Source organism: Podarcis liolepis, assembly GCF_965112155.1.
Source record: "Podarcis liolepis genome assembly, chromosome: 6".
Lineage (NCBI taxonomy): Eukaryota > Metazoa > Chordata > Lepidosauria > Squamata > Lacertidae > Podarcis > Podarcis liolepis.
The window spans coordinates 90,076,859-90,104,766 of record NC_139559.1 but is presented as its reverse complement, the minus strand read 5'-3'; the positions used below and the strand labels follow the sequence as shown (position 1 = coordinate 90,104,766).

General features: G+C 45.6%; 1 protein-coding gene across 2 annotated transcripts in view; it reads right to left on the bottom strand.

The window, feature by feature from the left end:
- The window catches only part of PRG4 (proteoglycan 4), a 42,792-nt gene that overhangs the window by 11,142 nt on the left and 3,742 nt on the right, over nt 1–27,908 (bottom strand). Inside the window, exons 3-10 of one of the 2 annotated variants that reach the window (XM_083506703.1) lie at nt 25,444–25,566; nt 22,452–22,571; nt 17,540–17,812; nt 14,733–14,879; nt 10,313–13,720; nt 9,017–10,126; nt 748–834; nt 62–201 (exon numbers count right to left, since the gene is read on the bottom strand). In XM_083506703.1, the coding sequence (XP_083362829.1) occupies nt 62–201; nt 748–834; nt 9,017–10,126; nt 10,313–13,720; nt 14,733–14,879; nt 17,540–17,812; nt 22,452–22,571; nt 25,444–25,566 (5,408 nt within the window). The remainder of the gene's footprint in view (nt 1–61; nt 202–747; nt 835–9,016; nt 10,127–10,312; nt 13,721–14,732; nt 14,880–17,539; nt 17,813–22,451; nt 22,572–25,443; nt 25,567–27,908) is intronic. The other variant, XM_083506704.1, reaches the window with a different exon arrangement.

Below are 27,908 nucleotides of genomic sequence, written 5' to 3'. Positions count from 1 at the left end.
CCAGGTTATAATCGGCGCCTACAAATGTCAAAATGCACATTGAGGAATTCATGTGACCCACCTTAAAAAAGAAGGTTTTGCCATCACAGTTACATCTAGAAAAGACTGTGTCGATGGGAGAGGGGATACCCCACACCTCTGTGATTTTACGGGGGCAAGGTGATGGCGGACTCGTTCCATTCAGCAACCAGTAGTAATGGCCTGCAAAATCAAGCAGAGGTTGAACAGGTGGAGAAAGGGGAATGGATTAATCCTCAGGAATCAGTCTCTCTGTAGTACTCAACCTTCTCAATATAGGGGTACTTGCTAGAAGGGGCAAGAGGGGTGCCCTGGTGCATCAATTTGTGGAATCCTGTACATGTTGTTTTTGGTGGTTTGAAGACGGTGGTAGCTATTTTCTGCAAAAGGCAAGTGTTCTTTGGCTATTGAAACATAATTGTCTCGGTTCAGTGAGAGAGATGACTCTATGGAAGTAGGCTTATTAGATGTACAACTCCCTTGGCAATTCCATGCTATTTTAAGTACCATTGTACTGGCTGTGTTTTTTTAAGGGGGGGCAGGCTGTGTATTTTTGTGGGTGGGGATACTTGTCCACCAGCAACCATCAGTCATTTGTGTGTATGTGTTTAGTTGAAAGCACATTCATCTGAACTGGGACTGATATGTACATAACAATATGTTCTGCATTTTTGTCGTGTTTTGTAAAAAACCCAAAAAACCATTAAGCTCACCAGTCTGCTTACTCACCTCTGAATACAGCCAGTGATCCATTTTGTAAAGGGACTATCCCATCTGCCGGCTTCCGGTTACATAAGTTCATCTCTTGAGGTACATCTGGTACAAAATAAGTCGTTTTAATTTTACAATTCCAAGTTTTATATCGTGAAGGATCCTCTACTAAAAAAGGTTAATCCTAAACGCTTTAGTTTATGATAACAATATTCACAATATTCACTGGGCATTAACCCTAAGACTTGTTCCAAGGACACAATTCTCAAAAAGATAAATGCCCGATTTAAGGTACTCCTTGCTAATTGACTTTGAGCGCTCCTCTCCAAAATATTTGCACTGACCGGTTCTAGAAGGTTCTCAAGAATCCAGTGATTTGCTCTCCAATCAGACCATACGCAGTCGTGGAAAACAAGCTGTTATGAGGAAAAGGTTGGAGCAACTGGGCATTTTTATCCTGGAGGAGAGGAGCAAGGAACAAAAGGCAGGACTGGGTCTAACAGGCTAAAGTTTACAACAGGGTAGATTTCAGTTGTCATGAGGAGAAACTACTTGCCAGTAAGAACAGTTTGACAGTCAAACACATTACTTATCGGGGTGATAAGTCTAGAGGTCTTAAAGCAAAGGCTAATCAGAGAATCTGTTGGAGATGCTCTGGCCCTAAATTTCCCGCACTGAGCAGGGGGTTGGACAAGGTTCAGTGTTTCCAAACTTGGCCCTCCACCTGTTTTTTGGACTACAACTCCCATCATCCCTAGCTAGCATGACCAGTGGTCAGGGATGGTGGGAATTGTAGTCCCAAAACAGCTGGAGGGCCAAGTTTGGAAAAGATTGATCCAGATGGTCAAAAAGATTCCTTCCAGCGCTATACCTCTCTGATACTTTGCTCATATTGACACCATGCACTTAAAGCACTTTAATAGCCATGTCTTCCCCCAAAGAATCTTGGAAATTTTATTTGACCCTTCACATAGCTTGGTCACCAGCCCCGTTAACAAACTACAGCTCCCAGGATTCATTGGGGGGAGCCATGGTGTAGATGCAACCATACATGGTCTTCAAAAGCTTTGATCTTAACATTCGTATCAACCCAAAGGGCACCATTTGATACACTTTATTCAATAAAATATTTTTTTTAAAAAAAATACAGCTTAGTCTTCTGATATGTCTACTGGAAGGTGGTGGTAATATTCTATACCACTCATATGCATGAGATTGATCATTATTGTATTGCAGATGAGAAACTGGGTGCATGGGCTCATATGGGAATAATTTTTGGCAACGCTCAAATTCATTAGTCTTGTTCCACCCTTTCTTAAAGAAGCTGTTAGGTGGTACAGTCCCACTCATTTTTATCCTTACAACAATCCTCTGAGGCAGGTTTTGGCAAAGACAGAACGACCTGAAGCTGGATCCCTCCTGTCACATGGATCTTTTGCTTTCTGGTGTTAATGTATTGCTAAATGTACTCATAGAAATACCCACATACTGAAAAGAACCAGTTGTTGTTGAGAAGATGGTCATATTTGGACCCATAAGATTTATGTTCAAATCCCTGCTTGTCGATAAATTTTGCTGGGTGAATGTGGGCCAGTCACTCTCTGTCAGCTTAACTTTACCCACCCCTCCCAACATAATGTAAGAATATCATGGGTATAGGTAGACCATGCTTGAGCTCCTTGGGGAAAATAAAGTAAAATACAACACAGCTTAGCGCGTAATTCCAGTCTAGGAGTTGAAATTACACCTGCCAGGTCTATGATTGCGACTGTTGCTCTTCTACAAGGCTTCTTCACCCTTCTCTGCTCTTCTAACATGGCAATGGATTGGGGGGAAGTGGGAAATGTTAAGGAAACACATCATTCTTGCAAAGTATTTCTGAATTGTACACATACAACCTGAGCGTATTTTTGTCAGGGTTCTTTCACGCCAACTGGCTGAAGGCTAGAGAATGGATACACCCTCTGGTGGAGCTGAATCAACATAAAGGCACTGATTATATCAAGATTTGCCACCGCCATCACAACTGCATGTTGGTACCAATGGTTATTCCAAGTCCTTTTTTAGTACTGTTAAGAGTGCAGTGTATTCATGCAGATGGGATTAGGTGAGGGTTGGACACTTAGGTTTGTAATATATAGAAGCTGGGTGCGTTGCACACTGCATGAGCCTTATCCGCTCACCCTTTCAGTGACACAGTGTTTGCAGTCCGCCGCCACCTCTGACCCCGTCGCCCTTCCTGCAACACACCCCTGGTCTCTTCCGCCTGATTGGAAGACGTTCCAACCTCTCCTGGCTGACACAGGATTCAAATTTGCCCACCCATGTTTGTGGCCACCCACAGGTGTGGCTGTGGGTATGGTTGGCTCAACTCCTCAGGAGTCCTCACCTGGGTCCATTCTGAGAGAATAAATGCCAATGTATCCCTCGCTTGGGAACACAGTTGGCTTCGGTTTTCCCTCCCTCCTACCCTCCCTCAGTCATGGTCTTACTGTTTTTGGCAATTGAATGTATTTGCTTGACCTTGCTACGGTTTTTATGGTTGCCGTATTTGGGGCAGGCAGGGATTTGTCCTATCAGGCTAATTGGGCCTGTCTGAGGGTTTTGCCTTCCTCATAGCAATGGCCATAACTTTGATGGATACGGCATTGGGTATATTCCTAGTCAGTGGCAGAGAGGGCATTGTGTGTCTGGGCTTCCCCCTCCATGGTGGTGGGGTATCCCATTAAAGGGATCCACAGATCACTGGGTTAAAGCTGACCAAAAGTCCAGAGGTAGCGTTATTATCAATTTACAATGGGGTGGAAGGTTCACAGGCTACGAAGGACTTGCTCACAAATTTATTGACACCTGCACGAATTATGATAGCTAGGAAGAATATAAAATGGAACAATGGTATAAAGAGGTGTGGGATATAGCTATTAACGATAAATTAACATGTGCCATTAAGGTAAGATGGGGAATACGCAGGAAAAATGATTTTGAGGAGAAATGGAAGGTGTTTGTAGAATTTGTACTGCTAAAACTGAAAGGGGTCACCCCATCGCAAGAGGTGTTGAAATTTTGGGAGATTGGATAGTTACAATGGAGTGGTCTTGGTGGTGGGGTGCACATTTTTAATCTTACTTATTTATGATTATTACTTTGTCAAAATAAAATTTAGAAAGGGATCCATAGGGGAGATGCTACTATCCAAACATCCAGGGAGGGGCCAAGGGCCATAGCACTCCCCAGCATGGCAAGCCTGTGGGGTAGTACAGTCATACAGTGGTGCCCCGCAAGACGAATGCCTCGCAAGACTGAAAACTCGCTAGACGAAAGGGTTTTCCGTTTTGGAGGTGCTTCGCAAAACGAATCTCCTATGGGCTTGCTTCGCAAGACGACAATGTCTTGCGAGTTCCTGCTGGTTTCCCCCCCCCTTTTCCTAAGCCGCTAAGCCGCTTATCAGCTGATCCGATCAGCAGATAAGCCGCTAAAAGCCACTAAAAGCCGCTAATAGCGCTAATCCGCTAATCCGTCAATGGGCTTGCTTTGCAAGACGAAAAAACCGCTAGACGAAGAGAATCACAGAACGGATTCTTTTCGTCTTGCGAGGCACCACTGTACCTCATGTTACGTTTGCTTCACGTTACGTTCTTTCAGGTTACGTCCCGCGGCGACCCGCAAGTACCAGAAAGGGTTACTTCCAGGTTTCGCCGCTCACGCATGCGCAAAAGCACTAAATTGCACTTCGCACATGCGCACAAACACCAAATCGTGCCGTACACACCTGTGCAGATACGGCGCTTCAGGTTGCGCTCTTTTCAGGTTGCGAACGGGCCTCCAGAACGGATCCCGTTCACAACCAGAGGTACCACTGTACCTATTTGAGGTATGTCATAGGTCTAACCCACACCAAGCTTGACCCTCCGCTATCCTCCAGCAGGTGAGCTGGAGGTGTTGGTGGGCTACCCAATGCTAAGCCAAAACTCATTTGTATCTGTAATCCATAGAGTTGTGGCCTGATTCAAACTCCAATGAATAGTGTCTGCAGTTCTTGCTGCATCCAAATGGCCGGATGGGGACAGATTCACAGCACCTTGGCAACACAAACGCATGCATGCCTTGGCCACTTCTGTTCTTGAAGGTTTTGTGACTCCATACCCATTCCATTGGACCTGTATTGCAGTTTCCTATCCATGTGGGGCAAATAGTGCTTTATGGTGTTGGTGCTGGGGCTCATCACCTCATCAGACTGTGGAACTTCGGTGCAGACAATGTAAAACTAACTTATCGCGGAGACTATGTTAGCAACAAGAATGAGCAAACATGGCATTATTAACACCTGTTGATTTTTACAAGACGTTCTCCACAATGTAAAGTGTGAATCTGTAAAACTCTTGACTTCAGCTTTAAGCAAAACACAAAGAAAACTATTAAAGAATGGTCAAAAGCAAGTATAAGGATCCTCCTGCTACATATTGCCAGGGGAAGGGTTATTATACGTAGGCATTCTAAAGAGTTGCCCTTTCTTCCAGTACATTACAGTTGCACAGAGCATAACCAGTGCATCTCCGTCCACAATCCTGCTTGCCACCTGGAAATCTAAAAATACTAAACAGTTACCCTCGTGCATTATTTTGGAGTTCTCTTTCTAACTCAGGGGTCGGCAAGGTTTACCGGCCATAGGCTGGATCACTCCCACAGAGATCTTCCGTGGGCCGGACTGGCGCGGCGCGATGCTGGAAATCACTTCTGCGCATGCCCAGACACCGAAAATTGCACCTGCGCAGAAGCATTTTTCAGCGTCTGGACATGCGCAGACACAATTTCCGGCACCGCTCGGCAAGTCCCCGCGCTCTGCACTAAACCAGCACGGCGCAGCGCAGGGACTTGCCGAGCGGGCAGTGCGGCTCGGTGGCTCAGGGGGCGGGTAAAACGGTCTTCGTGGGCCGCATCCGGCCCACGGGCCGCGCATTGCCGACCCCTGTTCTAACCAAAAGGTTGCCATTTCTCCCCGAGCACATGAAGACAGCTAAACATTTTCATATTTTTACGCTCAGTAGATGCATGCAGATATGTTGTGGCCCATATGTCGGGGGGGGGGGATCGATTCTAGCCAGCCTCTCGCACTAAATATTGCAAATGTTAATGCTAAGACTTTGTATAATGAAGTGGGACCACACTGTATTTGAAAAATACCTTTATAAATACGCCTGTCATGTTACCATCGCTTATCTGTTGTCAACCTGGTATTTCAGACTACGTGGTAGCGGGGGCCGATAGGAGTTATATTACAGAACATAAGGAGGGCACCAGATTGGCAAAGACTGCCCACGTTCAGACTCGAGGGGAAACATAGGAAGCATTTCTCCTTTGACTTTTTCTAGAATCCCATGTAGCTCTTCAAAACTTCACTCCAGAGAGAGTTATTGTGATGGCCTGGGATTCGGACTCGGAGGCTGAACCTGAGGAATCCCAGCCTGCACAGGATTCCCCGCCTCCAGAACCAGCTGAGCTGGGGCTGGGGCTTGAGCCTGAAGGGTCCTCACCTGTGCTGGATCCTCAGGTGCAGGCACCAGCTGAGTCTGCTCTAGCTCCTGAGGTGATGGAGGACCCATTGCCTGCAGGTGCTCCACTCTCAGCCCCAGCAGGGGAAGCTGAGGTCGCCTCTGGGTCCGGTAACCCTCCAGCCTCTCCTGAGCTGCAGAGGCTCAGAGCAGAGAGGCGAAGGGAACTAAGTTTCCGCAGGAGGAGTGCTCGCCTCCAGGCCAGGAGAGGCGAGTCACTTGTGGACCGGGGCCACCCTATGCCTTGGGGCAGATAAAAACCAGTCAGCCCCAGTCCCAGGTTGCGGGAGCAACGTTGTTGCTAGCCTGTTCCTGCCTGCACCCTGTCCTGCTCTTCCGCCCGTGTTCCTGACCTTACCCAACTCCCTGCCTTGGACCCCACTTCAGCTTTGACGGACAGCCTCCATACCGCACCCTCGACCTCGGACTGGACTCGGACCTCGCCGCACGGTTAACCCTCGGGACCAGCACAGTTATTGATACACAGTTCTTTTTTTAACATAAAGATAAAAGGTAAAGGTACCCCTGCCCGTACGGGCCACTCTTGACAGACTCTAGGGTTGTGCACTCATCTCACTCTAGAGGCCGGGAGCCAGCACTGTCCGGAGACACTTCCGGGTCACGTGGCCAGCGTGACAAGCTGCATCTGGCGAGCCAGCGCAGCACACAGAAATGCCGTTTACCTTCCCGCTAGTAAGCGGTCCCTATTTATCTACTTGCACTTAGGGGTGCTTTCAAACTGCTAGGTTGGCAGGCGCTGGGACCAAGCAACGGGAGCTCACCCCGCCGTGGGGATTCGAACCGCCGACCATGCGATCGGCAAGTCCTAGGCGCTGAGGTTTTACCCACAGCGCCACCCGTGTCCCTTTTTTTTTAACATAACCCACCCTAAAATTCAATTATCTATCTATCTATCTATCTACCGTATTTTGCGCCCCATAAGACGCTCCGGCCCATAAGACGCACCTAGTTTTTTGGGGGGGAAATAAAGAAAAAAATTTTTATTCCCCCCCCCCAGGTGCGGGGCTGGAAGAACCAGGTCGGGGAACAGTGGGAAGGCACGCTCTGCCTCCCCGCTGTCCCCCGAGCTTGTGGGGCTGGCGATGGGGAGGGCAGCTCTATGCCGCCATCCCGAGCGGGACGGGACTTAGCGCCCCGCTCGGGATGGCGGCGCAGAGCTGCGCTGGTCCCAGGACCGCACGCAGCTCTGCAGGGCCACCGGGAGCGGGGCGGAGCTTCTCCCCCGGCTCCCGGTGGCCGGGCAGAGCTGCGCTGGTCCCAGGACCACACGCAGCTCTGCGCGGCCACCGGGAGTGGGGCGGAGCTTCGCCCCCGGCTCCCGGTGGCCGGGCAGAGCTGCGCTGGTCCCAGGACCGCACGCAGCTCTGCGCGGCCACCGGGAGTGGGGCGGAGCTTCGCCCCCGGCTCCCGGTGGCCGGGCAGAGCTGCGCTGGTCCCAGGACCGCACGCAGCTCTGCGCGGCCACCGGGAGCGGGGCGGAGCTTCGCCCCCGGCTCCCGGTGGCCGGGCAGAGCTGCGCTGGTCCCAGGACCGCACGCAGCTCTGCGCGGCCACCGGGAGCGGGGCGGAGCTTCGCCCCCGGCTCCCGGTGGCCGGGCAGAGCTGCGCTGGTCCCAGGACCGCACGCAGCTCTGCGCGACCACCGGGAGCGGGGCGGAGCTTCTCCCCCGGCTCCCGGTGGCCGGGCAGAGCTGCGCTGGTCCCAGGACCGCACGCAGCTCTGCGCGGCCACCGGGAGCGGGGCGGAGCTTCGCCCCCGGCTCCCGGTGGCCGGGCAGAGCTGCGCTGGTCCCAGGACCGCACGCAGCTCTGCGCGGCCACCGGGAGCGGGGCGGAGCTTCGCCCCCGGCTCCCGGTGGCCGGGCAGAGCTGCGCTGGTCCCAGGACCGCACGCAGCTCTGCAGGGCCACCGGGAGCGGGGCGGAGCTTCTCCCCCGGCTCCCGGTGGCCGGGCAGAGCTGCGCTGGTCCCAGGACCGCACGCAGCTCTGCAGGGCCACCGGGAGCGGGGCGGAGCTTCTCCCCCGGCTCCCGGTGGCCGGGCAGAGCTGCGCTGGTCCCAGGACCGCACGCAGCTCTGCGCGGCCACCGGGAGAGGGGCGGAGCTTCTCCCCCGGCTCCCGGTGGCCGGGCAGAGCTGCGCTGGTCCCAGGACCGCACGCAGCTCTGCGCGGCCACCGGGAGCGGGGCGGAGCTTCTCCCCCGGCTCCCGGTGGCCGGGCAGAGCTGCGCTGGTCCCAGGACCGCACGCAGCTCTGCGCGGCCACCGGGAGTGGGGCGGAGCTTCGCCCCCGGCTCCCGGTGGCCGCGCAGAGCTGCGCTGGTCCCGGGATTGCAGGCAGCTCTGCGCAACCCTCGAGCCGGTCTCCCGAGGGTTGCGCAGAGCTTCCTGAAGCCTGGAGAGCGAGAGGGGTCGGTACGCACCGACCCCCCTCGCTCTCCAGGCTTCAGCGAAAGCCTGCATTCGCCCCATAAGACGCAGGCACATTTCCCCTTCATTTTTGGAGGGGAAAAAGTGCGTCTTATGGGGCGAAAAATACGGTATCTATCTATCTATCTATCATCTATCTATCTATCTATCTATCTATCTATCTATCTATCTATCTATCTATCGTCTATTTATTTATTCATTTATCTATCTTATCTCAATTGCATTAAAAGAAATTTAAAATTTTAAAAAGTGTAAAAATAAAATAAAAGTAGTAGTAGTAATCATACCTTTGTACAACAGAGGTGTGACAAACTTTTCTGGCCGAACATACTCTGCAGTTAGGTTGGTAATCCACTCAGGAAGCCTTACGCTAGAGATTGTGGAATATGTCGTAGTTTTTCTTTTTGTAGGTATAAGTATGGTGGGCAAAGTGGAGGTGTACGTTGTAGTCTTGTCCACAGTCGAGGATGGGGTGTCAGGGGTTTTTGATGTTTTCAAGGAAGTTGTAGTCACCTGTGTTACTGTAGTGTTTGTATTCTTGTTAGTTGGCGTTTCCTTGGTGGGTTCGCTATCTGAAACAAGATCAATTTTTGTATTAGTTGTAACATCACGGGTGGTTGTTTCTGGATGGTCAGTTGTATTTGATTGGGTGGTGGTTGTAGTTGTAGTAGTTGTTACTATCCGTGTAATTTTAGTGATAACTTCTGACTTGCCATTTTTAGGATTGTCATCGGGGTTAGGTGAACTGGGATTTGATTCTGTTGTGGTAGTTGTAGTTGTTTTTGTAACTGTAGTGATGCTATCTGGCTTGTCACTTTCCTCAGGGTTAGGGGAATCACTCAGTGGTTTGGATTCTGTTTTGATGGTAGTAGTTGTCTGTGTGACTTGAGTTGGCTTGTCTGGCTTGTCACTTTGATTGGGACTTGGTGTTTCACTGGGTGACTTGGGCTGTGTAATTATTGTTGTTGTCTCTGTTACTTTTGTAGTATCATCTGGTTTGTCACCATTCTCATCGCCTTTGGGATTCGGCTGATCATTTGGCGGCTTGGGGTTTGGTGTTGTTTTTTCTGGGGTCTCTGGATTCCTACTTGAAGGAATGTTTTCATTAGCATTGCTAGGGCTCATTGGATTAATCTCTGTTATTATAGTCTCTGTTACTGTAGTTACTTCAGGCCTGTCATTCTGACCATCAGGGCTGGGTGTGCCACTTTGAGGGGTAGTCACGGTAACTATTGTCTCTTTGACTGTAGTTATAATTTCTGGTCTGTCTTTTTTATCATCAACTGGGCTTGGTGTTCCACTAGATGGATCAGTCTGTATTGTTGTTGTCTCTATGACTGTAGTAGTCTCTTTTGGTTTGTCACTTTTATCAACACCGTCAGGCTTGGTTGTGTCACCTGGATCAGTCTGTATTATTGTTGTCTCTGTGACTGTAGTAGTTCCTTCTGGTTTATCACTTTTATCAACACCGTCAGGCTTGGTTGTGTCACCTGGATCCGTCTGTATTATTGTTGTCTCTGTGACTGTAGTAGTCTCTTCTGGTTTGTCACTTTTATCAACACTGTCAGGCTTGGTTGTGTCACCTGGATCCGTCTGTATTATTGTTGTCTCTGTGACTGTAGTAGTCTCTTCTGGTTTGTCACTTTTATCAACACCGTCAGGCTTGGTTGTGTCACCTGGATCCATCTGTATTATTGTTGTCTCTGTGACTGTAGTAGTCTCTTTTGGTTTGTCACTATTATCAATGCCATCAGGCTTGGTTGTGTCACCTGGATCGGTCTGTATTATTGTTGTCTCTGTGACTGTAGTAGTCCCTTCTGGCCTATCATCTTTATCATCACCAACAGGGCTGGGTGTTCCACTAACTGGATCTGTCTGTGCTATTATTGTCTCTGTAACTGTAGTAGTCCCTTCTGGTTTGTCATTTTTATCTACACTGTCAGGCTTGGTTGTGTCACCTGGGTTAGTCTGTGTTGTTGTCACAGTGACTGGAGTAGTTCCTTCTGGTTTGTCAGGATTAGTTCCATCACCTGGAGTAGTCTGTGTTATTGATGTCCCTGGGACCCCAGGAACACCATCGGGATTGGTTGTGTCACCTGGACCAGTCTGTATTATTGTTGTTTCAGTAACTGTAGTGGCCCCTTCTGGTTTGTCACTTTTATCAACCTCATCAGGATTAGTTCCGTCACCTGGAGTAGTCTGTGTTATTAATGTCCCTGGGACTCCAGGAACACCATCAGGATTGGTTGTGTCACCTGGATCAGTCTGTATTATTGTTGTCTCAGTGACTGTAGTGGTCCCTTCTGGTTTGTCACTTTTATCAACCTCATCAGGATTAGTTCCATCACCTGGAGTAGTCTGTGTTATTGATGTCCCTGGGACTCCAGGCGTACCATCGGGATTGGTTGTGTCACCTGGATCATTCTGTATTATTGTTGTTTCAGTGACTGTAGTGGCCCCTTCTGGTTTGTCACTTTTATCAACCTCATCAGGATTAGTTCCATCACCTGGAGTAGTCTGTGTTATTGATGTCCCTGGGACTCCAGGAGTACCATCGGGATTGGTTGTGTCACCTGGATCAGTCTGTATTATTGTTGTTTCAGTGACTGTAGTGGTCCCTTCTGGTTTATCACTTTTATCAACCTCATCAGGATTAGTTCCATCACCTAGAGTAGCCTGTGTTATTGATGTCCCTGGGACTCCAGGAACACCATCGGGATTGGTTGTGTCACCTGGATCAGTCTGTATTATTGTTGTTTCAGTGACTGTAGTGGTCCCTTCTGGTTTGTCACTTTTATCAACCACATCAGGATTAGTTCCATCACCTGGAGTAGTCTGTGTTATTGATGTCCCTGGGACTCCAGGCGTACCATCTGGATTGGTTGTGTCACCTGGAACAGTCTGTGTTGTTGTTGTCTCACTGACTGTAGAAGTCCCTTCTGGTTTGTCACCTTTATCAACACCATCAGGACTGGTTGTATCACCTAGATCAGTCTGTGTAGTGGTAGTAGTAATGCTGGTGCCACTTTCTACTTTGTCAGTCTTATCATTAGAACTTGCTGTGTCACTTGTTATTGATGTATCTGCAACTGCAGTGGTCTCTTCTGGTTTGTCACCCTGAACATTACTATCAGGAGTAGGTGTGCCACTTGTTGGATCTCCCTGAATTGCTGTTTCTGAATTAATAGTTGTTCCTTCTGGACTCTCAATTTCTGGTCTGCCATTTTTATCATCAATATTGCCTAAGTCACTTGGCGGCTCAGTCTGTGTTGTTATTGTCTCTGTGACTGTAGTACTCCTTTCTGTCCTGGCACTTCTAAAATTTCCCTCAGACTGAGGTGTATCTGTGAACAAAGTAGCAGGAGTTGTTGAGAATAAGTTTGTTTGTTGGTCTTGTGGACTCACCGAGTTAACTGGCTCATTAGTTGATTTCTGAGTTGGCTTAGGTTCCCTGACAGTCTGAGATGTAACTCCTATTTCTTTTGTGTCTGTGCCTTTTGTACCCGATGGTGAAACAGAGCCATCATCTAAGGTTGCCAACTCTGTAGTTGACATCCTCTCAGTAAAAGCAGTTGTGCTTGAATCCTTGGGGTTTTCTGAAGCCGTCATTTCAGCAGATGTAATTTTTTCTTCAATAATAGTAGAACTCTTTTTTTTGGTAACAGATTTCTCTTTAGAGTTTGTTGCTGTTTCCTTATTCTCTATAGTCGTCTTTTTCACAAGTGTAGTTGTCTCTTTATCACCTACATCCGTCTCTTGTGAATCGGCTGTAGTTGAATCTGTGAGACGGGTGGTTATCTTTTTTCTATCAGAAGACCTACTGTTTTTGGTTTCAACTGTACTATCTTCCTTATCTTCTGTAGTTAGCTCCTGACTAGAAGCTTCGGCTTCTGTTTTTTCTACAGATGTTGTTTTCTTATCTGCAGCAGTGGTCTCTTCACCGGTCAGGGCATTCATTGTTGTAGAGGTCTCACTGCCTGCCAACTTTCCCTCGCTTTCTCCTGTTGTTACAGTCACTCCAACCACAGTAGCAGTGTCTTCCCTGGCTTGTGTTGTTGCATCTTTATTACCTGTGGCTGTTTCAGTTACTGTGTTTGTTGTGATGGATTTATCAGTTATTGAAGTGTCCGCATTTCTAATTGTGTCTTCGTTCGTTACTACAGTCTCTTTATTTGCAGTAGTTATATCTCGTCTATTAGTTTTATCTGTTGCTTTATTATTTTCCACTGTTGTTGCAATGTGGCTATCTGCACTGGCCTTGTTTCTACCAGCTCTTGATGTTGCTTCCATAGCTACAGTAGTGGTGTCTCTCTTGGATATTGTTGTTGTACTTTTAGGTGGAATAGTGGTTTTCAACGCAGCAGAGCTCGTGTCTTTGCTTATGCTATCACTAGCCACAGTAGACATTATCAATGCCTCAGTGATACCAGAAGTAGTGCTGGATGGCAAGCTTAATGGTTTTGTGGTAGCAATTCTGTTGGATGTGGTCACCTTATCAGGTTGGGGAGATGGGCTTTGGCTAACATGATCTTCAGACAAAGGAGTTGTTGTAATACCTTTATTTCCTGGGGTTGTTTTCTCTGTGTCAGGTTGCTTTGTGGTCGTAGAAGGTAGTTCCGTTGTGGTAGTAGGAAGCTTTGTTGTGGTTGTTGTCTGCTTCGTTGTCGTAGGCTGTGTTGTTGTGGTCGTGGTTGTTGGCTGCTTCGTTGTCGTCGTAGGCTGTGTTGTGGTGGTGGTTGTGGTAGGAAGCTTGGTGGTCGTTGTCGTAGTAGGAAGCTTCGTCGTGGTTGTAGGTAGGTTTGTTGTGGTTGTTGTCGTAGGCAGCTTGGTTGTGGTTGTAGTTGAAGGCAGGGTGGTTGTGGTCGAAGGCTGCGTTGTTGTCGACGTGGTAGCTACTGTTGTCACTGCATTGTCTATTCCGCTGCCATCCTCCTCTGAAATCACTTTCACAGCTTTGGATTTTAAAGATTTTAATGATGACTTTGATGATTCTTTGGGTAAAACAAAAGAGGGAGGTTAATTGTCAGGTTATTGTGAGAGTGTCACCATTAAAACATTTTGTCATGCTTTTGAAACCTATTAGCGTGGTTGTCTCTATAGCTCTTTAATGGCGATTTGTCAGAAACTGTCATGAGGACCGCTATGAAATTGATGCTCTACTTATTACAATAAACATATATATAGAAACATAGTATGTAGAACTGTACAGAGTAATGCTAGTGGACTTATCACCAACCTGCTGCTTTTGATGTGTAACAGATCTATCTTATTGTAGCTCAGGGGAAAGAAAAAATAAATGTTAACAAGATTCTTAACAGTATAATTCTTTGTGTTGTGCTGCATTCCTTGAGTATTGCCCCATCCCACATGGTATTTGAAAATTTAACCTCAGATTACTTTGTTTATTCCAGTATAGACTTTCGAAATCACTTTGGAATAATGACCCATATGAAAACTAGTTATGTGGCATCTCCACGTCTAAAATCTAGTTTTTGAGCAGTAGCGGTGAGACAAGTAAATATATTTTGAAGCTATCTGTAGGATCAAGTTCCACAAAAATCTGCACCCTAAGATATTCTTTTTTTAAAAGTTAGTTGTTATAAGCTCCAAGAGTTAACTCTTACATTTACACTTACTTATTTAAACCTACATATTTAATCCAAATTCATTAATAATTTCATGACCACTGAGCATGCTCAGTCATCACTGTACTGTTTTTTTGGGGGGGTGCATCTGTCCTTTTTAGAGTTTTCTGAGATGTTTTGAAATTCTGAAAGCATAGTTCTTCTCTGCATCTTGGGTATATAACCAGTGACACCCTTCCCTTTACGACTGGAATTTGTGTATATATTCTGTTAAGATTACTTTTCAAGAAAGAAGAAAGATGCATAAGAGTAGGGGTAGGGTTTTTTTTAACGGGTTTTTTTATTTTTTGAAACCTCACTTGTTCTGCTTCTTTCAAACCATTTCTCCTGGCTGATTAAACGTCATTGCAAAACTTACCATTCACTTCTTCTTCTTCCTCTTCCAATTCCTCGTCAGTTTTACCCTTCTTCTTCTTCTTGCGCTTATCGCCAGAATTTGTTGACGAAGCCATCGTTCTCCGAATCTTCGAGGAGGAGGACGACGAAGAGGACTGTTCAGAATGTTCTATGGTCAAGCACATACAATCAGCATAAAAAGAAAATTTGTACAGAATACAGTTCTGAGACAACTTCTTCCAGGAGGGCCTGTGACCCCCACCCTAATTTCATGCACTCCTAAAGGGGGGGAATGAAGAGAAAGAAGGCATAGCCAAAGAGCAGGGGGGGCAGTGTGGTGTAGTGGTTAAGAGCGGTGGACTCGTAATCTGGTGAACCGGGTTCGCGTTTCTGCTCCTCCACATGCAGCTGCTGGGTGACCTTGGGTAGTCACACTTCTCTGAAGTCTCTCAGCCCCACTCACCTCACAGAGTGTTTGTTGTGGGGGAGGAAGGGAAAAGAGACTGTTAGCCACTTTGAGACTCCTTCGGGTAGTGATAAAGCGGGATATCAAATCCAAACTCTTCTTCTTTTGGTTCTGATCCCAATCACTGCTGGCAGGCAACACCCTGACAGTTTGCCTCAAACGGATTTCAGCCCGTTTGAGGGATGCTGGAAGACTAGAGAAAGCCCTTTTCAACCCCAGCTAAAGAATCATGGCAAGAAAAATCGATGGACTATGCAGAACTGGCAAAACTGACATACAAGCTACGGGACAAGGATAACTGTGACTTTAAAGATGAATGGGAACCCTTTACAAAGTATTTAAAAACACAGGAAAGTGAACTGGACTCCTTGGCTGGTTTTGAATAAACATTCACAAACTTTTTATTGATAATAATCAGCTAAATAGTTTGAGGATCTATACAACTGTGTAACATGCAGAAAACAGCATTTTTAGAGAAATCAAAGACTGGAACTGAGGGTAGTCGGGGGTTGGGGTGGGGGTGGTTTCTGTGGGGGGAGGGAGGGGAGGGAGGAAAAATGGGGAAATAAGGATGATATGTTTCTGGATAATATGTTTTGTTTTAATTTTGAATAAAAAAGTTATTAAAAAAGAGAGAGAGAGAGAGAGAGAAGGCCCTTTTCAAAGTGTCTTATTTTAAAGTCTGAATTGTGAATGGAAGAAGCCTGATGCGATTTTGAACGTTTCTGGAAATGATGCGGAAAAATAAACGTGCAAATCAACTGCCTGCTTCAACCTCGTGATGTATTTTCAGCATGGACCACCAGCACCGGAAAACTTGCCTGCTCCTAATCTGGAAAAGTCGTATGTGTTTGTGAGGCAACAAATCAGGGCAATTGTTGCACTGTTGAATCCACTGGTGGAATAGCACTTTACAGATAGACCGCAGTCCAAATGGTTGCATGGTGAGTTACTCATCTCAGAGTATGATTTGAAGGCACTTGCGACCACCATCTTGCTGAAGCTAACAAAGTCTGGGTCAGTACTTATATGGGAGACTGCAGGGGAAATGTATGTACAATTCTATAACAGAGGAAAGGTGGGCCCAGAGATGGAAAGAAAATCAAGTCCCAACCAGAGAAGAATGGCAGATGAAGCTGATGGACTATGCTGAAATGGCCAAAACGACCAGAAGAATCAGAAATCAGGAAGACCAAAATTTCAATAAGGAATGTGGAGAAATTAGAACTTATCTTAAAGACCATTGTAAACAGTTAAAATCATTAGTAGGATTGGAATATCACTTGTAATCTAAGGGTGAATTCTGGACACAATGGAGATGTAAAAGATTTGGATCATCATAAAGGATGTGGGAGGAAATAATTAATAATAGGACTCACAAAGGGGAGGATAGAAGTCCAGGAGATTTATTGGAATCTTGTTTTGATGATTTATGTTTGATATAAATTTTAATTTGAAAAACCAAATTTTTTTAAAAAAAAGAAAAAAAGGTGCCATATAGTGCATTGGGTTCTACATCAGCAGAAATGTAAGAATCTATAAATAAAATTTATTTACGTTAGAATTGTCTATTCTGCTGTTCAATTAATATATAAAAATCCTCAGAGTAGTTTACATATTGGAATACTCTGGGCTTGGGTTTCTTAAAAGAGTTCCCGCCTCCACCCAGGCTACATGGCAAACTATTTTTGAAACTGAATGACTTTCAAAAGCAGTTTGATAGGATATGGAGTTTTTGTGTTCAAAGGTGGTGGTGAGCCCAGTGGGTATGCCCAGGCTCTTGGGAGGTGGGGAGGTCCTGGCCAAGTGAAAGTGGGCACACACAAAACACTCAGAAGAAAGAAAGATAGGTAATCAACCTGACAAATATCCCAGATTCCCCTTCCCCAAATACTAGTCTGCAATAAGTATTTCCATTTTCAAGGCACGAGTATTATCAAGATCAATTCCTATATAGCAAGGCAATGGATAAAGGATCGTGGTTTAAAACACACACACACACACACACACACACACACACACACACACGGGGGGGGGGGCTTTACTCTATGCAGGCAATCTTAAAAGAGCCGAGGACAGAGAGAGATACCTTGTACGTAGCAAAAGCTCCAGATATATGAACCACAGCATTAGTTTGCCACAACCTGGTAGGACATTTAGAATATTGGTAGATGGAGCTTGGAGAATCAGTAAAAGGATTCATCAACATAGTGAAGCTTCAGTGAGTTCCATTTTCTTTTCTGCAACCCTGCCATCTCTCTCAAGGCTCACAATTACTGTAAATTGCGATGAATCACAGAACTAAGAAAAAATAAGTCTACACACAACTCCAAGAAGTCCATATCACGTATACTTTTTCATACCTTCCATTATTTCATGAGACACTTTCTTTTGCTGCTTTTTCTTCTTTGGAGGGATGGGTTTAGGTTTCATTTTGGGTTTGGGTTTAGGCTTGGGTTTGGGTTTGGGCTTGGGCTTGGGCTTAAGTTTGGGAGAACGTTTGGTTGTAGACTTTGGCTTTGGTGTTGTAGTTGATGGTTTGGCCGTGGTGGTCGTTGGCAGAGGCGTGGTTGTGGTCGTCGTTGTAGTTGTTGTTGGGACCGTGGTGGTGGTGGTGGGTGCCGGAGTAGTCGGAACTGCAACCAGGCATAAAACTCAAATTTCAGTTCAGGTTTTTCTTCTAATACCAAAATTAGCATTGTTGTTTACCATTTTCAATTCACAGTTTTAAGCAAAAGGCTTGTTAAATAAACTCACCTTTTCAAAAATTCAAGTTGGTAGCTGTGTTGGTCTGATGCAGTAGAAATATATATAATTTTTTAAAAAAAAATGTCCAGTAGCAGCTTAGAGACTAAGTTTGTGCATTTCGTATCTGAAGAAGTGTGCATGCACACAAAAGCTCATACCAAGAACAAAAGAACAAACTTAGTTGGTCTCTAAGGTGCTACTAGACAATTATTATTTTTTAATATTTCTTTTCAAAAATGTTACTTTTGCAAACACTAGTTTCCAAAAAACTAGGTTTCTTATGTCTCATTTTTAACTCCCCAGGCTTCACCTCTGATTTGCCACATTCTGCTGTGCTGCCTCACCAAAAGTCCCAATATTTTTAAAATTAAATGTTTGCAGAAGAGCTTTACGCACAGTTCTTTATACTGCTCTGCCCTTGTAAGCTGCTGTTCCAAAATCATATCCTTCCAGGTAACAAATTAAGCAGGATCAGATCAATTGGGGTAGCAATAAGTACATGTTATGCTTATGGATGTCCTCATTCAGCTAGCCTGCACCCTAGGGGCATGAGGTGGAATGAGGCCTAATATTCATTTTGACATATTTAGGCAGTTATTGTATATACTGTGTTACATTTTAAAAGAAAAATCAATAAATTCACAAATATTACAAACTGTATATATGCACTGAAACCAGTGAACCTGTTTGTCATGTCCAATAAGTTCAGAGGATCTATTTCTAAATATGACTTAACAGTGAATGCAACCCTTAATCTCCGGATGTGACTGCTTTAGGTATAATATGCATTATAATATATATTCAAGGAAAGCAGCATGAGAAAACCTATTAAGTTGTGGGCGAACATATCAGACGGCACAGTGATTCTTCAAACAGCTCTTGTTTATTCACAGGCCAGAAAAGAACTGAACTGAAGGGTTCAGCCAGCCTGCTTATATAGAGCTCCACTAGAATGCAACAGTAACCATTTTCTGTAACTATCCAATCACTGAACGTCACTTTCAATCCCTTATTTGCATATGTGGACCTGAGTGAAAACTATCTGGCCCAGTGTGAGAACTTCAGTACATAACAAAACCCACAAAAAAGTGAGAACCCATATTCTCATTTTGATAGACTCAGTTGCAGGCTGATACTTCTACATTATTTTGAATCTGTGCAATGAGCTTAAGACACCCCCCTCCTGATGTTTCATCAACACGACAAAGCATTTTTTATTTATTTATCAGTAATGGAACATTGGGAAGCAGCGATCTTCCTAGGTGGCCGGTGGATTTGACGAAGTGGGGCAGATGAGTGGCAGCTTTAGTTTAGACCTTAACATTTGCTTCCTGTTTATTTCCGTTTTGTGTTCCTCTGGACTTGTTTTCATCCTGCCCCTAATATTACTCTAACATTATAGACAGCAATAACAGTGAACAGCGAATAACACTATGCCCCCTTCCTTTATAAAAATAAATAAACAGTGCGTAAAAACAAACATATTGGTGTCGTACATCCAAAACAGCTATGCTCCATTTCCCCCTGTCCAGGAAGATGAAGGCATGAGGTGGGGGGGGGGTTGCCTCTGTACATTTCACCCTTCAGCGAAACAAGCCAAATATCCACTCTCCAAGGCTAGCCCCTTAGGAAAGTGTCCTGGGATGGGGCAGGCATCTATGAGCTGTCATTAAAAATCAGCCACACTATTCTCAACTTAAGCATTGCTTCAGAGCATGGGTAGGCAAACTAAGGCCCGGGGGCCGGATCCGGTCCAATTGCCTTCTCAAACCAGCCCACAGACAGTCCAGGAAATCAGCGTGTTTTTACATGAGTAGAATGTGTCCTTTTATTTAAAATGCATCTCTGGGTTATTTGTGGGGCATAGGAATTCACTCATCCCTCCCCCCCCCAAAAAAAATAATAGTCTGGCCCCCCACAAGGTCTGAGGGACAGTCGACCAGCCCCCTGGTGAAAACGTTTGCTGACCCCTGATCTACAGCAACACACCATCAATAGAAATAAAGTAATAACAACCCAGACTTAAGAGTGTCTGGAAAAGAAGGGACTTTTTCAAACATTTTTTTTTCTTAACAACAAATAAAATAGACCTTTCTGTTTTTGAATCACTTTATATCCTTTTCCCCGTTCTTTTGGAGGTGGCCGCCATTTTGTTTTGGGGAGGACTGTGTGCCCACCACAAGGTCTGAGGGACAGTGGACCGGCCCCCTGCTGAAAAAGTTTGCTGACCCCTGCTTCAAAGCATATGTAGGGAATTAAAATGGTGCTTCATTGACCTGGCAACCTGGTGCAACAGGTTCAGGGTAAACTTTGCAGTGAACTTTGCAATGGCCTGGGCCTTTGCAGTCGCCAAATGGTTTAGGTCATGCTAAACACACACGGCAGTTGCCGAAACGCTTTGCATTTGTTCAACGAGGACCTAGGTTCTGAGAGTATCACCTGCCACCAAAAGACTTTATTGTCCTGGTGGAGGCGGGGGGAATTGGGAGTTGACTTTAAACGAATGATTTTGTTGTTGTTGATGAATGGAAACTCACAAAACATTTATTCCTTCTGGACTATCTTAGGGGCAAACAAGGCCATTTTTCCACAGCATTCTGCCATGGCATGGCCACTCTATTACCCCTTTATTACAACCAAATTCTGCCCTGGCATGGCTCCACTGTAGTCAAATGAAGTGATGTCTGCTGAAAATCCAGACTGGGTTAAACAGGAGGCAGTAAATGTGGGTGTGGGTGGCATATAAAGGATAAAAATAATTTGAAAATAAATAAATGGAACTCCACAAACTTTTGATTCCCCGCTGGTTTTTTTAGTTTTACTGTTTTATAGTATAACTGGCAGAATGTTCAGATGTTCAGCATTATTGCTGGCGAGTGCAGGTGGAAGGAGAACAGGATATTGCAAAGTCTCCTAGAGCCACATTGCATCTTGCTGTAGGGATAATTCCACCCAGCGGACTGTACATTTTGTCCTCATTGCAGCAGTGTCCTGAACTTCCTCCTGTAACGAAGCAATGGCAAGCTTCGACCTTGGAGAAAGGTTATAGCTCAGTGTCAAAGCACATGAAAGATCCCAGGTTCAGATCCTAGAATCTCCATGACTTCTGTCTGAAACCCTGGAGAGCCGCTGCCAGTCCCTGTTGTGTAGATGACCTTGCAAATGCTGTTGGACTGCAACTCCCATAAAATCCTGACCATTGGCAATCCCAACCGGGGCTAATGGGAGTTGGAATCTAACAACATTTGGCGAATCACAGGTCAGTCACTGCTGGTGTAGACAGTACCGAGTTAGATAGACCAATAGTCTAACTCAGCTCGAGGCAAATTCCTACGTGCCCCTTGAGAATACCAGTGGGTTTCAGGCTTACCCAACTCCTTGTCTATATAACACCCGTAACTGGGATGAGGTGTCACAGAAGAAGCTGATTAACTTTGTCCAATAACAGGAGCTATGGGAATAGAGCCTGTTCTAAAATGTACACAGTCCCATTGTGGGTTCAGTTATTTTCATGTGGTGCCATTGGCCAGAAGCCAGCCAATTTGCTCACTCCCCTGCCAACACATGAAAGTTCCCCAGCTTGTATTATAGGTACAGTGGAACCTCCGGTTACGAACTTAATCGATTCCGGAGGTCCGTTCGTAACCGGAAACTGCTCGTAACATGAGGTGCGCTTTCGCTAATGGCGCCTCCAGCTGCTGCCGCACCGCCGGAGCACAATTTCCGCTCACATCCTGGGGCAAAGTTTGCAACAAAGGGCATCTACTTCCAGGTTAGTGGAGCACGTAACCCGAAGCATTCGTAAGGGGGACGATACGTAACACGAGGTACCACTGTAAAGGTAAAGGACCCCTGGACAGTTAAGTCCAGTCAAAGGCGACTGTTGGGTAGTGGCGCTCACCTCGCTTTCAGGCCGAGGGAGCCAGCGTTTGTCCACAGACAGCTTTCCAGTCATGTGCCAGCAGGACTAAACCGCTTCTGGCACAACAGGACACCGTGACGGAAACCAGAGCACACGGAAACACCATTTACCTTCCCGCCACAGTGGTACCTATTTATCTACTTGCACTGGTGTGCTTTCGAACTGCTAGGTTGGCAAGAGCTGGGACAGAGCAACGGGAGCTCACTCTGTTGCGGGCATTCGAACCGCCGACCTTCTGATCGGCAGACCCAAGAAGCTCAGTGGTTTAGACGACAGCGCTACCCACATCCCATGATGATACAACCATTATAACAAAATTGATAACTGGCAATCATATAGCTAAAAGCAGAAGTTCTAGTTCTAGTAAATCTTAGAATCATAGACCTGTGGAGTTGGAAAGGACCGCAAGGGTCATCTAGCTATTGCCCTGCAGTGCAGGAATCTTTTACCCATTGTGGGGCTTGAACCCACAGCCCTGGGATTAAGAGCCTCATGCTCTAACAACTGAGCTGTGTTGCAGTATTGACACTGGAAATAGATCCTGAGGTCTAACCTTTGATTAGCCTCTTGAGCTTGAAAGGCAATGAAGTGCTTACGACACTCACCTACTAAACATGCTTCTTCATAATCTGGACAACACTTGCCGTATCTGTCACAATCTGCATCGCAGTCGCACGGTCTCCCCCTTTCAAAACTCTCAGAGCAACGTCCTTTGCAAGACAGTTCTACACAGGATGATGAAAGAATGTTAGTACCGTTTTCTTCACCTGCATGAAGGAAATCTGTTTTAATGAGGATGCTATCTGGGTCCTATATTTGAGGGTGTGTCCAAAGCTGTCCCTTCATTTAGGGAAGACACTGTGATCCAACAGAGACCTTCACCAGCGGTACAGGGTGGAAGGTGATATGTGCCGATTGCCCCTCCCTGCTGCTGATTGCTTCAGAGGGTTGGTGGATCCTCCAGAACAGTGTGGGAGGTGTCATGGGGAAACTGCAGGGCGGAGCCAGCAAGAAGCTCCTCCCTCCCCGATCCACTGATCAAAGCCCTCGCTTGATCAAAGAACATTCAACAAAGAGACTTCATTGGATACAACCTTGGATTTTTTCATGTAAAAAGAGCAGTCGGTGCCATCATGAATCACGGATCTCTGAATTTATTTATAACATCTGTGCAAGTTCAAATTCACTAATGGATATCCTTTAGAATCTATGCTGTGGTCCTCTTTAACCCATCCTCATTATTCCTGTGTTAATCTAATGAGATTCTCAGAAGAATCATGTCGTTTATCATATCATGTCATTTGAAAGTTAATACCATAGTATATTAGGTATAGTGTGTGAATGATACATATCTTTTTATATTCTTTGACTGTTGTACTGTTTTATTGTTGTTAGCCGCCCTGAGCCCGGCTTCGGCTGGGGAGGGCGGGATATAAATAAAATTTATTATTATTATTATTTCATGCTAGAAGTTTGCAGATAACCAACAGGGAAAAAACAGCATGTTATGTACATCTTTGTCTATTTGTCTGGCAAGCAGTTGTGGAACATGTCTACAAGACTATTGTGTCTATGGCTATTGGTTCTGCAAAGCTCACTGTCACAAAATATATGGCATATACAGCACTGGAACGTCAACTGATTTGAATTGGTTCCTATGTAATGCAGCTAACAAGGAACCAGAGAGTTTGCTTGTGTTGACTTGGCACGGGGAAGATTCAGCCAAATGTGTCGGTTTGCATTGGAATCTAAATAACGTACTCGAAAAATACAGGACATTTCAAAAGTCATGCATATAAAGCTTTCAGAATGCAAGAAGCTCAATTTCCACAACGTGATTTTAAGAAACTATTGAGTTCCTCTTGAATGATTCGACTGGTTATCCATAATATTTGTTCCCCAGTTGTATTGTGAAGTGCACTGTGGTTCCCTGAGGAGTATCACACAGGAACAAATTGCATGTCGAAGTTATTCACATGGCATTACATGTTTCTGCCACCACCCACAGGAATTACTCATACACGTCTCAAAATTGTGCCAGGAGAACTGGCAGGACTGAGTTTGCAGATCACAATGAAAAATATTCACCAATATGAGAGAGAGAGAGAGAGAGAGAGAGAGAGAGAGAGAGAGAGAGAGAGAGAGAGAAAAGAGATGACACAAAAAGGAACATCCAAAACACAAGACAACAAGTAACATGTACCAAAGAGAAGGATCTTAAGGCAGTGGTTATTCAAACTTCCACCTAGCATTCTAGAGGGATCCTGTGGGGTCCAACAGCCCTGATGTCTGCTCAGGGTCTCCTCTCATATCAAGTGGCTAGGTCTGCAAGCAACCATTTACTGCATATTTCCCAGAATGCCCTCTGGGTTGGCTGCTCTGGCCATTGCAAAAAATTAAAAAGGCAGGTCCTAGCCACCCTTAAACTCTGCCACAGCCACTGTCAACACCAGCGGATATTCCTGAGGAGGCCCATCTATGTGTAACCCCTCAAACCTCGAGCAGTCACCGCTTTTGACCATTATGGAACTTTTTCCCATTTCAAAATCAGCTTGTTCTTCTGCTAAGGAGTCCCACAGCATATTTGTTGGGGAATTCATGTACATTGCATAGTTGGGCTTATATGTTGACCATACACAAACTGATAGGACTCCCCATCTTGGCATGCACCCGACCCTCTTGCAACTGCATATGACAGCAGATCAGGTCAGACTTGCTGACTTGCAGGCAGGGATGGGGCGGGGAGAATTTTGGTTCCGTTCTCATTTAAAGGCGAACCTACCTAATTCACAGGGACGTGGGTGGCGCTGTGGGTTAATCCACAGAGCTGAGGGCTTGCCGATCAGAAGGTCAGCAGTTTGAATCCCTGCAACAGGGTGAGCTCCCATTGCTCGGTCCCTGCTCCTGCCCACCTACAGTTCGAAACCACATCAAAGTGCAAGTAGATAAATAGGTACTGCTCCAGCGGGAAGGTAAACGGCATTTCCGTGCGCTGTTCTGGTTCACCAGAAGCGGCTTAGTCATGCTGGCCACATAACCTGGAAGCTGTTTGCCGGCTCCCTCGGCCAATAAAGCAAGATGAGTGCCTCAACCCCAGAGTCGGCCAAAACTGGACCTAATGGTCAGGGGTCCCTTTACCTTTACCTAATTCACAAGTCTTGAAACAATGCGCAAATTAAGAGGCTTGCACTGCTCTGAATTTTGCAAGGCAGTTCTTTGCCAAAGTAATATGTACACTAGTTAATGTGCATAAAAATGCATTAGTAAAAATAACACCAAAAACTGCATTTTTTAAGGCAAAATTGCATTCAAAAGAGTACTAGGAGAATGCTGATGAATTTTCATGTTGCTATACATGCACACACAAGACAAACTAATGGGGAGAACAGAACTTAATACCAGAAAAATGAGAAAACTGGGGGAAACCGAAACTAACATCCCTACTTGCAGCACAGCTCATCTACCATTCATGATCTTCTTGTTAGGAAAATCCCTAATAAGCTCCCCCCAAAGAGTTTGAAAACCACTGCCTTAAGTGAACATACCCGTGCTTATTCATACCGGAGCTTTAAAAAATGACTGCGGTCGAAGACTTACCTCCAACACAGCTTGTCTTGTAATCTGGGCAGCACTCCATGTAGAGAAGGCAGCTACTATCACACTGGCAGCCATGATTCCTAGAATACCCTTCCCCACATCTCCCTGCACAGCTTGATATATCTAAAAATCACACAATATGGCTGTAAACATTGCCAAACCAGAATCGTATGTTAGAAAAGAACAAATGGCAAAGCATTGTTGCGTTGTTTCCCCTCACCACTTTTTTTAAAAAAATATGCATATTCATTGTAATATGATGAATCATATAGATGGTGTTGGACTTTCGGAGGAAGAGAGGGGAACTAGCCCTGTTGTATATCAGAGCAGGTTGTGTGGAGAGAGTCTCTTCCTTTAAATTCCTGGGAGTTTACCTTAGTGAAGACCTCACTTGGAAAAACAGTATAACTCAGGTGGTTAGGAAGGCCAAACAGAGACTCCATTTTCTCGGGGTCTTGCGAAAGAACAATTGATGACCTTCCACAAAAGAAAGTGTCCTCTCGTATTACAGTGTGGTACATTGGTTTGACAGCCACAGATAGAAAGTCTTTACAGAGGGTGGTGAACACAGCACATGATACCATGGGCTGTCCCCTGAGCCCCCAAAATGACATCGCAAGGGATCGATGCCTTAGGAGAGCGAGGAAAATTCTCAGGGATGATTCACACCCCAGCCAGCACCTCTTTAATCTTTTACCCTCGGGCAGGAGATATAGAAGTATAATCAGTCGTACCAACAGGCTAAAAAACAGTTTCTATCTGTGGGCTGTTAGGCTGCTGAACGGAAAATAATATAGTGCAACTGACTTTCGAGGTTGGTGTGTTGTACGACAAGCACACAGAGTGCAATGAGACTGAGTGTTTGTGGGGTGGGGAGGGGAGGGGAGGGAGGCTCGGTTAATTTCATTGTACACAGAAGAAGAAAAAGAGTTTGGATTTGATATCCCGCTTTATCACTACTCAAAGGAGTCTCTAAGCGGCTAACATTCTCCTTTCCCTTCCTCCCCCACAACAAACACTCTGTGAGGTGAGTGGGACTGAGAGGCTTCAGAGGAGTGTGACTAGCCCAAGGTCACCCAGCAGCTGCATGTGGAGGAACGGAGACGCGAACCCAGTTCACCAGATTACGAGTCTACCATTCTTAACCACTACACCACACTGGCTCTCACAGGTTGTACATTGACAATAAAGGTGTTGTTGTTGCTGTTGCTAAATAGTCATTTAGTCGTGTCTGATTCTTTGTGACCCCATGGACCAGAGAATGCCATGGACCAGACGACGTATTATTATTATTATTATTAGCTTCAACCCTAGCTCCTGCCATAGTCACCAAATTCTTCTTTTTGCCAGAGAAAGTGGGGAAGCTGTGGCCTATCAGAAGCTGGGCAAACCCCACTGTGTTCATGTGGGCTTGTATCCAGGCTGCTTTGGATCTTACCTACATCTGTTCGATTAAGAACTGCTTTAATATATTCTGCAGGTTGGTATGAACTGAACATAGTTCAATGCTGACGTCAATGACATTTTGCTTTATCTTGAACACCCTACTAAAATAAGCAGCTAATTTGATATCCAGAGTTGTGAGGTTGTATGGGTTCTTTAAAAAAAAACAAAAACGGTTTGACCTAAAAAAATATGTGTTTACATAGCCAGTTGAAGCATTATGGGTTAAGTCAAGCATAGGCAAACTCGGCCCTCCAGATGTTTTGGGACTACAACTCCCGTCATCCCTAGCTAGCAGGACCAGTGGTCAGGTATGATGGGAAATGTAGTCTCAAAACATCTGGAGGCCCGTTTTTGCCTATGCCTCGGTTAAGTATTCAGCTAGATTTTATGAGTAGACCAATGGAAATTAAGTTAACCATATCCATTCATTTCAATGGGCCTATGCTAAGTAGAACTAAAATTGGTTGCAGCCCACTGTGTGTTGTCAAAGAACAGAGTTCAGTAACAGAAAACACGTTAGAAGTTTGCTCCCATCACTTGAGCTATATCACAGGAGCCAGCTCCTAGGGGCTGAGGTCTCTTTGTCGCCGCCCCCCTAAAATATCTGATGACCTCTGTGCGCCACATCATGTGACCAGTTATGCAGAGTGGGGCTTACCTGGGGCCCCTCAATATTTTATTCAAGTTGGTGCACCTGAGCTATATAATATAGGGTATGCTACCGGGGGAAATCTTTTATTGTCCTAAGGATATTATAGCTGGTTCTGGTTCTTGGACAACGTGCCCAATTCATTGGACTATATCAGTCCTTAAAATAATTTCGTGCTTTTGCAAGCCCTTCAGCTAAAAACCATTCCACTATGCTCATTATTCACGATGCCTGAAAACATTTTAGTGTTGCTTAATATGACCCTGCTATCTCATTGGAATTGGGTAGTTATTCCATATATTTGGAGAGTCACTGTTCTGAGTCCTTCAGGCAGTCACCCTTGCTCCAAGGAAGGATTGTCCAGAACATG